The sequence below is a fragment of the Scyliorhinus torazame genome, chromosome 17, assembly GCF_047496885.1.
Source record: "Scyliorhinus torazame isolate Kashiwa2021f chromosome 17, sScyTor2.1, whole genome shotgun sequence".
Taxonomy (NCBI): Eukaryota; Metazoa; Chordata; class Chondrichthyes; order Carcharhiniformes; family Scyliorhinidae; genus Scyliorhinus; species Scyliorhinus torazame.
Genome location: NC_092723.1, coordinates 39,906,179 through 39,918,647, shown reverse-complemented (window position 1 = coordinate 39,918,647; position 12,469 = coordinate 39,906,179). Strand labels below are relative to the sequence as shown.

General features: G+C 47.6%; 1 protein-coding gene across 13 annotated transcripts in view; it reads right to left on the bottom strand.

Annotated features, from left to right (window-relative positions):
• LOC140393831 (chemokine-like protein TAFA-5) overlaps window positions 1-12,469 on the bottom strand; it is a 650,941-nt gene that overhangs the window by 357,130 nt on the left and 281,342 nt on the right. Inside the window, exon 4 of one of the 13 annotated variants that reach the window (XM_072480336.1) lies at window positions 8,631-8,891. The exons of the other annotated variants lie outside the window; for them this stretch is intronic. Within the exon in view, the coding sequence (XP_072336437.1) occupies window positions 8,883-8,891 (9 nt within the window). The 3' untranslated portion in view covers window positions 8,631-8,882. Of the gene's footprint in view, window positions 1-8,630; window positions 8,892-12,469 lie in introns of those variants that run through there. 13 annotated transcript variants of the gene reach the window in all.

Below are 12,469 nucleotides of genomic sequence, written 5' to 3'. Positions count from 1 at the left end.
TGTTGATTAATGGTTAGTGTGATTTATAGACGTTTAAGAAGTTACTTTTCATCTCTTTGTATAAAGGTACGGTGGACCCTTAATAAACAAAATATTTTCAAGTGGTGGAGCAGGTTGGCTTTGCTGCTGCTTATAGCTGCAAATGCCTAGAAGCTGCTGCTTCTGTTTCCTTCTTTTACTGTAGCCTGAAAGAAAAACAATTTTTTCTAAGACACCTGGAACCTGGAACACTGAACTTAGGGGGATGTATGAGTCCAAAAGGCAATCAGGTTTGAAGCAAGAAGACGCTGTGCGATCTTGTGCACGACATTGATCCAAATGAGCAACCTGATGAAGATGTTTAAAACTGCTTACATAGATTGCTGATGCTTTTGGGGCTGGTGAGGTGAGTGCTGCATGTAACTGGCACGCCAAGAGTAGGCATTATTATTATTATTAACTGTGCGACTATTAATGACTAATGCATTGCTGAACAGATCATTTCTACGACAAAGTTCTGGATATGATAAAACATTCTCAGGCATATCCTCATGAAGAGGACAATTTGGGCATCCTTAGATAGGAGAGAGTATACTGCAACCATTTGAAAAATCTACATTTAGGGCAGCACAGTAGCGCTGTGGCTTCACAGCACCAGGATCCCAGGTTTGATTCCCCGCTGGGTCACTGTCTGTGCGGAGTCTGCACGTTCGCTCGTGTCTGCGTGGTGCTCTGGTTTCCTCCCACAGTCCAAAGACGTGCAGGTTAGGTGGATTGGCCATGATAAATTGCCCTTAGTGATCAAAAAGGTTAGGAGGGGTTATTGGGTTACGGGGATAGGGTGGAAGTGAGGGCTTAAGTGGGTCGGTGCAGACTCAATGGGCCGAATGGCCTCTTTCTGCACCGTATGTTCTATGTTCTATTCCATAGTTTTACTGGAGATGTTGAATTCTTCAATTTCAGACTATGGAATTGCCATATGTAGCAGGTATAACTGGGACAGTGTGTCTCTGAGAAGCTATTTTTCAGGCAGAGAAACTGCATATGTTACAATTCAAGGTCTATTCAACAAAGTGTAACAAGGTACCGTTGCGATGGCCCCAGTCAGCCTGCTGATAGCAAAGGGAGATGATTTAATTGCTACATCCTGATATTAGACCACCGATATCACTAATTGCAAGACAGCATACATGCCTTTGTAATGATTGGATAGTTAATTTAAGCATGTGGACCTTTAATATGATTGGTTAGGTATTCTCATATACTATGCATGATGTAACCTTAATCATTAGTCATGATTGGACATAGATAACTAGTAACAAATGGTTGTTATAAGCTAATTTCTTGTAATCGAATCTCAAAGTATAACTGTACCATTCCTGAATCTGTGATTTTTGGTATCCTAATTAGAATGCCGATAGCCCTCGCTATAGCTTGTAAATAAAGACTAGGTTTTAACTCAAAGAGTCTTCGTCTGGTGTCTCATGAGAGTGAGGGTGAAATACACTACAGTAAAATAGCTGTATAATTTTTCTCTCAACACCCCATTTCTGTTGAGGAAGCTGCGAGGGGTGATACAATGTGTTGTTTTTTATGTGAAAATGAGCTGATAACGCTTTGTATTGGTACCAAAATGGAACGGTGTTTTTTTGTTGGTTAATTGTTAGTGTGATAGGGAGAATGTTATGTAGTTGATTTCAAATCTTTGTTCGTGCTGACCATTTTGCCAACACTTGTGTATTACTCAAGTGGTTTCTCGGGGGTACATGTGCCATTTCTCAGACGATGATTATTGCATTGCATTTGAAGCCTGAACATTTTGCCTGACCTCGAGAAATCAGCACCATAGAGGCAGCAGCCAACAATCCAAACATTCAAGAGTTGGACTTCAACACTGGGAATATCCTCACAACCAAAGGGTGAGTGTGTGGATCAGAGGGAGGGCACCTGAGCACAATTTCCCTAATATTCCCGGCAGGGGTTTGGGGTCTGGAGTCTAGGGGCTCCTGCTGTGGCCAGGGTTGAGTGTGCAGAACCAGGTATTCCAGCACAACTGGCTCACTGGATGGTACTCTGAGAGAAAGCGGGACATGTATGGGTGGGTGAGGCATGGGAGATTTGAAGGTCCCGGGGTAGACGCCCAAACAGATTGTCGGTCTATCTCCTTCTATAATTCCTTACAGGGACCAAAATGGATGATGGAGTCAGTCCCACAGAGGATGCCCTTATGGTGCTGGTGGCATCCCGGATGGCCAGATGCCGAAGAAGGCAGCAGCATCGACGCTGACCGGAGGCGGCCCCATGTGCAGGGGGGGGGCCACTGCACACCCTGAAGACCCGGCTGCCCATCAGGTTGAGGAGGAAAATAGAGGGGGATGCCAGTGACGGCCCAAGGTGCACAGGCATCGCTGGTCTTTCGATGAGATGACGGACAGCATGTGCTGCAGGAGACGCTTGTGAGTACTGACAGGCAGAGAGATCTGGGCGTACATGTCCACCGATCACTGAAAGTGGCAACGCTGGTGGATAATGTGGTCAAGAAAGCATACGGCATGTTGGCCTTCATTGGTCGAGGCATTGAATATAAAAATTGGCAAGTCATGTTACAGCTGTACATGACCTTAGTTAGGCCTCGTTTGGAATATTGTGTACACTTCTGGTCGCCACATTACCAGAAGGATGTGGATGCTTTGGAGAGGGTACAGTAGTGGTTTACGAGGATGCTGCCTGGTATGGAGGGCATTAGCTATGAGGAGAGGTTAAATAAACTCGGTCTGTTCTCGCTGGAACGACGGAGGTTGAGAGGCGACCTGATGGAGGTCTACAAGATTATGAGTGGCCTGGACAGAGTGGATAGTCAGATGCTCTTTCCTAGGGTAGGAGAGTCAAGTACTCGGGGACATAGGTTTAAAGTGCGTGGGGAAAAGTTTAGAACAGAAGTTTTTTACACAGAAAGTGGTAAATATATGGAACGCGCTGCATGGGGAGGTGGTGGGAGCTGTTAAGTTAGCAGCTTTTAAGGGGCATCTAGACAAATTTATGAAATAAAATGAAAAATGAAAATGAAATGAAAATCGCTCATTGTCACAAGTAGGCTTCAAATGAAGTTACTGTGAAAAGGCCCTAGTCGCCACATTATGGTGCCTGTTCGGGGAGGCTGGTATGGGAACAGGCACCGGAATGTGGCGACTAGGGGCTTTTCACAGTAACTTCATTTGAAGCCTACTTGTGACAATAAGCGATTTTCATTTCATTTTCATTTTTCATTTCATTTCATATATTTGAATAGGGTGGAATGGAAGAATATGGACTCTATAAGTGCATACAGTTTTAGTTTAGGCAGGTACCATGATCGGCGCAGGCTTGGAGGACTGAAGGGCCTGTTCTTGTGCTGTATTGTTCTTTGCTATTTGAGACTCCATCCCAACAAAGAGACAGTGTCCTCACAGACTTGGTACCCCATGGGGGAGGAAGACAACTGCTCCCAGTGGCCATGAAAGTCACTGCAGCCCTGAACTTCTATGCCACCGGATCATTCCAGGGCTTGAGCGGAAAATTGTGCGGAGGTCAATAGGGGGTGCAGGCACGCCCGCTGGTGAAAATTAATGTGACTAACGCTTCACATGTATCAGGTATGATATGTTTTAATTGTGAACATTTGACTTTTCCATTCCCCATAGCTACAGATAGTGCCCCCCCCCCGCCCCCCCCCCCCGCCCTGCCCTGCTGAATCAGTGATCCTCAATCTTCTTTTGTGGTCTAGTGCTTCATCCAGGTGTGTCCACAGGCAGGTTGCTGCTTTTAACTCCCTGTGGCTATTGATGGCCTAGGTGGACATCCTTTGGATGGCCTGGAGCCGTTTCCCGGGTCTACTTACCGGTGTCACTCGATTTGCCATGCCACCCTGTTCTGCCCATTGCCCTTGAGATGCACCGGTGTCGGGGGGGGGTTCAGAAGAACTGGAAACCACCGTCGACACTTTGGTGGCTGCAGATTGGCCTCCAGCGCGTCCCTTTGCCCTTGTAGGGCCCTCGGGGTCTCCAGGGGATGGAGTGGCAGCTGACGTGAGCTCCTGAGGCTTCTGCATCATCTGGCTCTGCCAGTCCTGGCGACTCCCCGTTGTCTGCAACACGGTGTCGACGCCCTCAGTGATGGTCCTCAGTGACTGGGCCATGCTCTGTAGTGCCTCGGCAATCTCCATCTGCGTCTGGGATATGTCACTCAATGACTGGGACATGATGTCAAGGCGCACAACCATAGTCATCAGGGACTGAGCCATGAATTAGACACCATTTCTCAAGATGCAGACATCGTGCTCCAGGCTTTTCACTGTGGTCACCATCCAAACAATGTTGGCCTCGGTGCCACACATTGTCAGCATCTCCTGCGCCCATAACCTTTGGGGTTCCTCCAATCGGCTATGCATTCGTTGGAATGTCGTTGACATCCACTCCTGAATCTCATGGCCGTGTCCTACCATCAGCTTAGCATCTGACTGGGATTCAGCTGATTCCTCGGATCCAGCAGACCTCACACTGTTGATTCACTTGGATGTTCCTGCCTCCAGCTGATTTGTGGTGCTGACCAGATTGTGCCCCAGAAGCCTGTCCACTAATGTCGCCCATCGAGGAGTGTGTCTCTGTGCTGGTGGAAGGTGGGGGTGAGAGCTGTGATGCCTGGATGGTGATTTCCTCTGAGCTTTCCTCCGAGATGGTCTCTTTGGTGGCATGGTGTGGGTGATTACTCTGGATGACCTGGTTCCCATCAGATGGAGATCCTACGAGAGAATAGACCACATCAGTTCGGGCGGCAGGACAAGGTGGAACAACGTCCAACTCACTCGAGACTTGGTCAAGGGGCAGTGGATCCTCACATCCACGGCGCAGGCCAACCTTGCTGTCGGTGACTGTTCTCTCTTCGAATAATTTGGTGATTTCCAGAGCCAGTTCTTCATAAGGGGTGAGGAATCTCTGGTACTCCGCTGCCCCCCTGTCGTGGCCCTTTCCTGATTGTTATGCACTATTTATTTTGCGGGGACAAAGAGAGGACAGTGGGAACCGCATACTTGATGGGTCGGGTGGGGGTCTTTAGCAAGTGGCCTGTGTGGGCACCGTACATGAAAGGGTTGTGCTGGTGGGTACCAGGAGATGCTGAGGAACAAGCATGAAGATTGGATGTGGGGAGGGTGAGAGGTGTCAGCCAGTGATTTGTCGTGGGGGAGGGGTGGGTTGGAAATTTGAGAGCTGGCAAGTAGAACTGATACCAGGACAGAGATAGTAACTTACCCTTTCAGCTCGTTGGAGGTAGAATTATAGAATTTACAGTGCTGAAGGAGGCCATTCGACCCATCGAGTCTGCACCAGCCCTCCTTGGAAAGAGCACCCGACTTAAGCCCATGCCTCCACCGATTCCCTGAAACCCACAAGCCCCACCTAATCTTTTTAGACACAAAGGGGAAATTTATCATGGCCAATCCACCTAACCTGCACGTCATTGGTCTTCTTCCGGCATTGGACGCTGTTCCACCTTGTCTTGCCGCCCGAACTGACAGCCCTTGCCACTGCCTCCCAGGTAGTATTGATGGCCCTGTTGCTGACCCACCAAGCTCGGTGGGCCAGCAGGGTGGGAACAGGATGCCCTGCCTCTCATCGACAGCGTTGTGAAGTCTGCCCAAGCCAGCATCGCCAAAGCGAGGAGCAGGTCTGCGCGCTACCATGCTTGTGTGTTAACTGGGAATGAGTGGTGAGGGTGCATTCAAAAGTAGCTCCCCCATGTTGGCGGCGAGGCACTGAGGTGTGAGTCAGGTGAATCAGATGGCGAGAGTAACGGCAAGAAGCTTGTGGGGGCTCATTCCGGCACCAAGTGCCATTAAACATGGTCCACGATCTCGCCAGTACTGCCATCGAGAAACACCCTGCATATTGCACCCAAAATTACACTTAGAAATGTTTCCATTAAATCATGCCCATGTCAGAAAGGGAGACTCAGAAATATTCAGAGTAACCAAAAACTGGACAGAGAGATTTAGAGCATGGGGTCCAAACTTTGCGCTTCTGAAACCCTACTCCTACAGATCCCCGTAACACAAGTTTTCTGCCCAAAAATGAGTTATACAATAAAACTTTCATCTTTATCATAGTGTTTGTTTAACTTAGTGTGAAACTTTTTGCTGGCACTGAGCATCAAATCTCTCAAGGCAGGGAGAGCCATCTTTGATATTTCCAAATGTACCCTGGTCGGCCCAGCTACACACTGTGTTCCATGTTGCTGTGCAGGGCCTCTCTGATCCTTCTCTACTCCATCGACTATCTGTCAGTCTTCTTACAGAGAGGCAAACCCATCAGGTCCCCTTTGGCTTCAATTCACTCAGAGCACAGCACATCTGTGCAAAAGACAAGGCTGAAGCATTCACAATAATCATCAGGCAGAAGTGTCGAGTGGATGATCCATCTCAGCCTCCTCTGGAGGTCTCCAGCATCACAGATGCCAGTCTTCAGCTAAGACTCCATGTTTGCTGATGATTCCAAGAAACGGCTAAAGGTATTGGATACTGCAAAGGCTCGGGGTCCTGACAATGTTCCGGCAATAGTACCGAAGACTTGCTGCGCCCCGAGCCAAGCTGTTCCAGGACAGCTACAACACCAGTGTCTACCCAAAAATGGGGAAGGTTGCCAAGGTGTGTCCTGCACACAAAAAGCAGGGCAAATCCAACCCAGCCAATTACCCTCTATGAGTCTACAATCCATCATTAGTAAATGATGGATGGGGTCATCAACAGTGCTATCAAGTGGCACTTGCTTAGCAATAACTTGGTCACCAACACTCAGTTTGGGTTCCACCAGAGTCACTCAGCTCCTGACCTCATTGCAGCCATGGTTCAAAAATAGACAAAAGAACTGAACACCAGAGGCAAAATGAGGGTAACCGCCCTTGTCATCAAGGCAGCAGTTGACCGGCGGCGGCATCAAGGAGTCCTAGCAAAATTGAAGACAATGGGAATGAGGATGAAAAACTTCCGCTACTTGGAGTCATACCTGGCACAAAGGAAAATGGTCATGGCGGTTGGAAGTGAATCATCTCAGTTCCAGAACATCACTGCAGAAATTGCTCAAGATAGTGTCCTTGGCCCAACCACCTTCAGCTGCTTCATCAGTGACGTTCCTTCCATCATAAGGTTAGAAGTGGGGATGTTTGCTGATGATTCCACAATGTTCACCACCATTTGCAACTCCTCAGATACTGAAGCAGTCCATGTCCAAATGCAGAATGACCTGGCTTGGGGTGGCATGTAACATACATGCCTCAAAAGTGTCAGGAAATGACCATCTACAACAAGGAAGAATATAACCATCAGCCCTTGACATGATCATCGCTGAATCTTCCACTATCAACATCCTGGGGGTTACCATTGGTCAGACACTAGCCATATAAGTACTGTGGAAGTGAGGCAAGTACACCCTCGGTGGGGCGTTCCTATGTATTTTTTGGCCATTAAACTGTGCCCAATACCTATGCTGCAGTAGCCAAATTAAGTTTGTTAAGGAATGTAACAAAGATCACAGAACTTTTTACAGTGCAATAATTCAATGATAAGATCTATAAACAAAAGGGATAAACTGCACATGCTGAAAAGCTAAAAAAAAACAAAGAAAATATTTAAATTATGCAGCAAGTCCAGCAGCACCCAGATATAAAAAAATCTTTCTAACATTGGATGAAATCTCTAAATATCATAGCCTGCTATTTTCTGTTAACAGATCACGACTGACCTACCCTGTATTTTGAGTGTTACCTATTTTCAAATTACAACCACAGGCGGAATTCTCCTGTCTGGCAGAGGCAGGAATGGAGACAGCAAATGTTTCCCACTGCAGAGGCCGACGGTAAACCATGCCCTATCTTCCTGCCCTGACCTCATTAATTATGCACTCGATGTGTGTAGTGGCATTTTCTGTGGCAGGGTGGGCATGATGGTGCACTCCCTGCCATCATATCTGGGTGCCATATTTAAAAGGCACCCTATATCTCTGACGCACCATGACCCAACACTCTTGAGGCTAAAAGATGGACCTCCTTGATTGCACTGAAGCTGGAAGATCCACCTGAAAGATGCTGTCCCGACCCACTGCTGTGGTGTTCTGAGGTACAGGGTTGCTGGCAGCCTCCTTCCCCAGCACAGGAGGCAGCCCTAGGAATTCTTCAGGTAAGTCCCGACTTGTGCACGCCATGTTGTTCCAGGCGTGTTCTGGACTGGCATGTTTTCCTGCTGGCGTTGTGGTGAATCGGGCATGGGGAGAAGATTCCGGACTAGCCTTGCCTGTATTCCATTAGTGGGATGCAATTTAGTTTCCCGTTGGCCACCAGCAGGTTTCCTGATTCACCATGGCAGGCGCCAGCGGACGATCCCACAGGAAATGTATGCCAGCATCAGAACAATTTTAGGACTCCTACCGAATTCTACCACCCTCCCCTCCCCCAAATGCACCCACATTGAACCTGTTGGCGGGGTGCACGGGAGAAGTCTGCCCTATGATGTAGCTTTTGGACGGGCCTTTATTAAAGTATCAGATTTGACTTGAATTGTGAGCTCTTCCATATCCAGAAAGACAAAGCAATATTGATTATAAAATAATTCATGTGACCTGCAGCACGCCAGAGAAATAAATTTTAATAATGTCTATTTACTGCAACAGACAGTTTTTGCCCCACTGTGAATAACATCTTTAGCTGTAAGATGAGAGAAGCATCAAAAATCATTGATCTGCAGAGTATAATCTTCCTCCTGGAATTTTTCTGTAGCTCATGTGGTTTCAGGCAAATCATAAAGCAAATGAGTCATACGCTTGGTGACACAATTTCTTCATGCCCGGATGTGCGGACTTACATTCAACATCGGAATCTTTTCAAGTGGACTTTGGGAAGAAAAAAAATTAGATTACCGAAATAGGAAAAAAAAGGACATGTAATGAAACATTTACACTTGCATTTGAATTCTGTAAGAGGAAGATACCCTTTTTACTGTAAAAGCTCTTCAGATTTGTTTGATCAGAAACTGCCCAATGCTTTCCATTTCCTCCACAGACAAAGCCTCATTAGCACTGCCCATGGGATAACAGCCATACTGTAGGTTGGGAACCCTCCAGGATTAGCCTGGATCCTCCAGGAAATTCAGGCCAATCTCCAGGACACAGCTCTATGTAACGCTGGAGAGAAATCAAAGGGACATTGAAAAACATTCTATTTTTAAAACATTTTCATTCAATGTTTCTCTTTACCAGGTATAAAAATATTGAAAATGTTGTGTGTTGGAGGGGGGGGGGTGAAAAGACTGCTTGGCTGGCAATCAGGTATCACCCAATCAGGTAATGAGTCTTTTTGCTTTCAATTCGCTGTGGCAAAGCAGTACGTCACAAAAATGGATGTGTTGGCATGGGGGGGAAGTGTTATGCAAACTCTAGGAACACATTGCATAATAGTTGGCAACCCTCGACACACATCGAACATTTCTTGCCATTTATTAACTGCTCCGCCCACTTCTGCACTTACTTAAAATGTTAGTGGAATGCGGATATTGGTCTGTGAAGCCAACACAACTAAAGCAAAAGCAGAAAATACAGCACAATGTTCCACAAAAATTGACCAGAATCTTATGGAGGCAAGTGGGTCTTGGCCACCAACTGGAGACTGGGCGAGAGCCCCATGTTGCCTCTTCTTGGGAAGGGTCAATGCAGCATGAAAAGGCCATCGATGGGCTTTCCTCAGGGACCCAGGGGGTGCAAGACCCACCCGATGAGAGCTGCTAGCCCCCAATCAGAGGCCAGCAGCTCTACTGAATGGCAGTGCCACAGGGGAAGTGGTGGCTCCTGATGGTATGACATGCTCTCCCTCCTCCTCTCCCGAGGCCTAGGATTGTTGCTGGATCCATGATGCAGAGGTGAGTGATGGTGAAATGAAAATGAAAATTGCTTATTGTCACAAGTAGGCTTCAAATGAAGTTACTGTGAAAAGCCCCTAGTCGCCACATTCCGGTGCCTCTTCGGGGAGGCTGGTACGGGAAGGAGTGGAAGGGAGTTCCCATGGTACGGGCCACGAGGAAGGGGGGATGGAAGCAGGGGCATGCAAGTGGATCTCAGTGGGCCCCTCCATCCGGATGTTGGGTCCCTCAATCAGACACTGAGTGCCTTTAAATGCGGGGCCAGCCATCGCCCCTCCCTCCAATCCCAGTAGCCTGCAAACAACCTCACACAGGTTTGTTTGCCATGTTCCCCACAGGGTGAGCCCCCTGCAACTGGGTGAATTACCCACTTAAGGACCTGAATTGGTGGAGGGAGATGGGGTGGGTGTGGGGGGTGATGAAGGCTGTTCAAGGTGCTTCCTGCAAAGGCAGGGGAGGGGTGGGGGGAGCGGTGGTAAAGGCTGTCTGAGGGCCTTCCTGTCCTGGACTTCAGTGGGGTGGATGTGACAATGTGACAGGGTCCCAACACAGCACTCTCCCACCTGACTCACCTTGGGAGAGGGCACAAGATTTTGCCCAATTGTTAAAATGCTTTTTTTGCTTGGGAGTATGGTTTTGACTTGGGATCATTGAATTTCCTGGAAAATGGTGTTAGTGTGTCATTTTATTCCCAAGGAAATGTGCACATAACCTTTTCCATCATTTAACAGCGGCTTTACAAAAGGTTATGATGGCAATTTCCCCAATTTTCTGAGAAACATCCGCCAAAACGCACCACTGCTCATTTACACAGATACAATCCATGACTTTCCTGGATATATTCAAATATTACACTGGCATAGATTCGCATTCAGACATTCAAAGGCAGCGTAGCCCAAAGTCACCTAACTTTGGCAACTAAATGTGAAATGTACTCCACCACCCCCACACTCCCTACACATTCAGAATGACTAAGCAGCTGCATTGGCCTTCCCAACAGGCAGAGACTTAATAATGGAGGAGGAAGAAAATCATCTCAGACAAAAGACGCTGAATGTGGGTTCCCACAGGAAAAGACACTGGCAAAATGTAGTCATTAGCACAGGATGGATATCCCGGTGGAAGCCAAAGAGAACAGGGGTCATTTTAATCCCCAAAATGTGTGGGTAGGATCGGGTGTGAGATAAACACTTAAAGATTAATTTCGGAACTCAACCCACGTTGAGCCTGTCCACTTCCAAGAGGGAGGTCAGTTGAACGAGGGACCGCACCCTCCCCCAACCCCAGGAGCCTGTAAGCAAGCCCACATGTCAGCAATATTGTAGAAGGCGATGGCAAACCACAACAGTACTTCGTCCAGCATAATCATGGACCGACCCATCGAATGAAAGTCCATGATTGCCAACGCCCCTTCAGGCCATGGTACCTGAAGGAGGAGTATCAGTTTGCTAATTTCTGACCCACCCCAATTTACCACAAGCATTTAAAAAAAATTAAATTGATCATATCTCAAAAGTCAAACAATTACCAAGGTAAAGTATCAACCGAGTGATTTAGATTGCATGCTTTGTGTTTGTGAATGCCTGCTCCCATGTGTACTTGCTTTTTGGCTACAGCGAATCCGTACCTGAGAATATAAACTCACAACCTTTATGACATCCTTCAAGTGATGACAAATTGCCTCTCTGTTTCAGTTCCTGGGAGTAATCTATATTAATAGCAGGCAACTTTAAAATGTATGGTGCATATATAAACTCCATTAGCAAGGTTAAATCCCAGAGTACACAGTGTCACTTTGATTTTAGCAAAGCTGACTAAAAAAAATATATTAATTTTGGGGTGGGATTGGTGCTGTTGGTTGACAGAAGGTGGAAGTCTCTAACACTGATATTTATGTGGACAAGGTGAGAAAATGTGGATATAGGTTTGCAGCTAGGAGCACAGAGAGCAGCCGGATTTAATGGTGGGACCTCATTATCCTTTTAGTGTTCCCATTTCCCTCCTGCTAGGTGCCAGGTGGGGAAGCCAGCAGGATAAGGCAGTAACCCATAATCACTGTGGCTGGTCCTAGGAATTTAGAGAAGACCAGGAATGGGAGAGGGAGCTCGGAGTGTGGCAGTGAGGAGGAAGGGTAAAATCATGGGGCAGTGAGGGAGAGATTACAAAGGGAGAGTGGAGAGAGAAATCACAGCAGGGGTGTTCTGATTATGGGAGAGAGAGATTATGAGGGGCAAAGATTGTGAGGGGATTGAATGTCCGTGAAGATGTTACGAGGGGGAGCGATTGCAACGGAGAGATTGCGAGGGGTGAGATTGCGAGGAGCAGAGGTTGCAAGGGGCAGAGATTGCGAGGGGGGAGAGATCGCGAGGGGCAGAGATTGCGAGGGGGAGAGATCGCGAGGGGGAGAGATCGCGAGGGGGAGAGATCGCGAGGGGGAGAGATCGCGAGGAGAGAGATTGCGAGGGGCAGAGGTTGCGAGGGGCAGAGATTGCGAGAGGCAGAGATTACAAGGGGAGAGATTGCGAGGGGAGAGATTGAGAGGGGAGAGATTGCGAG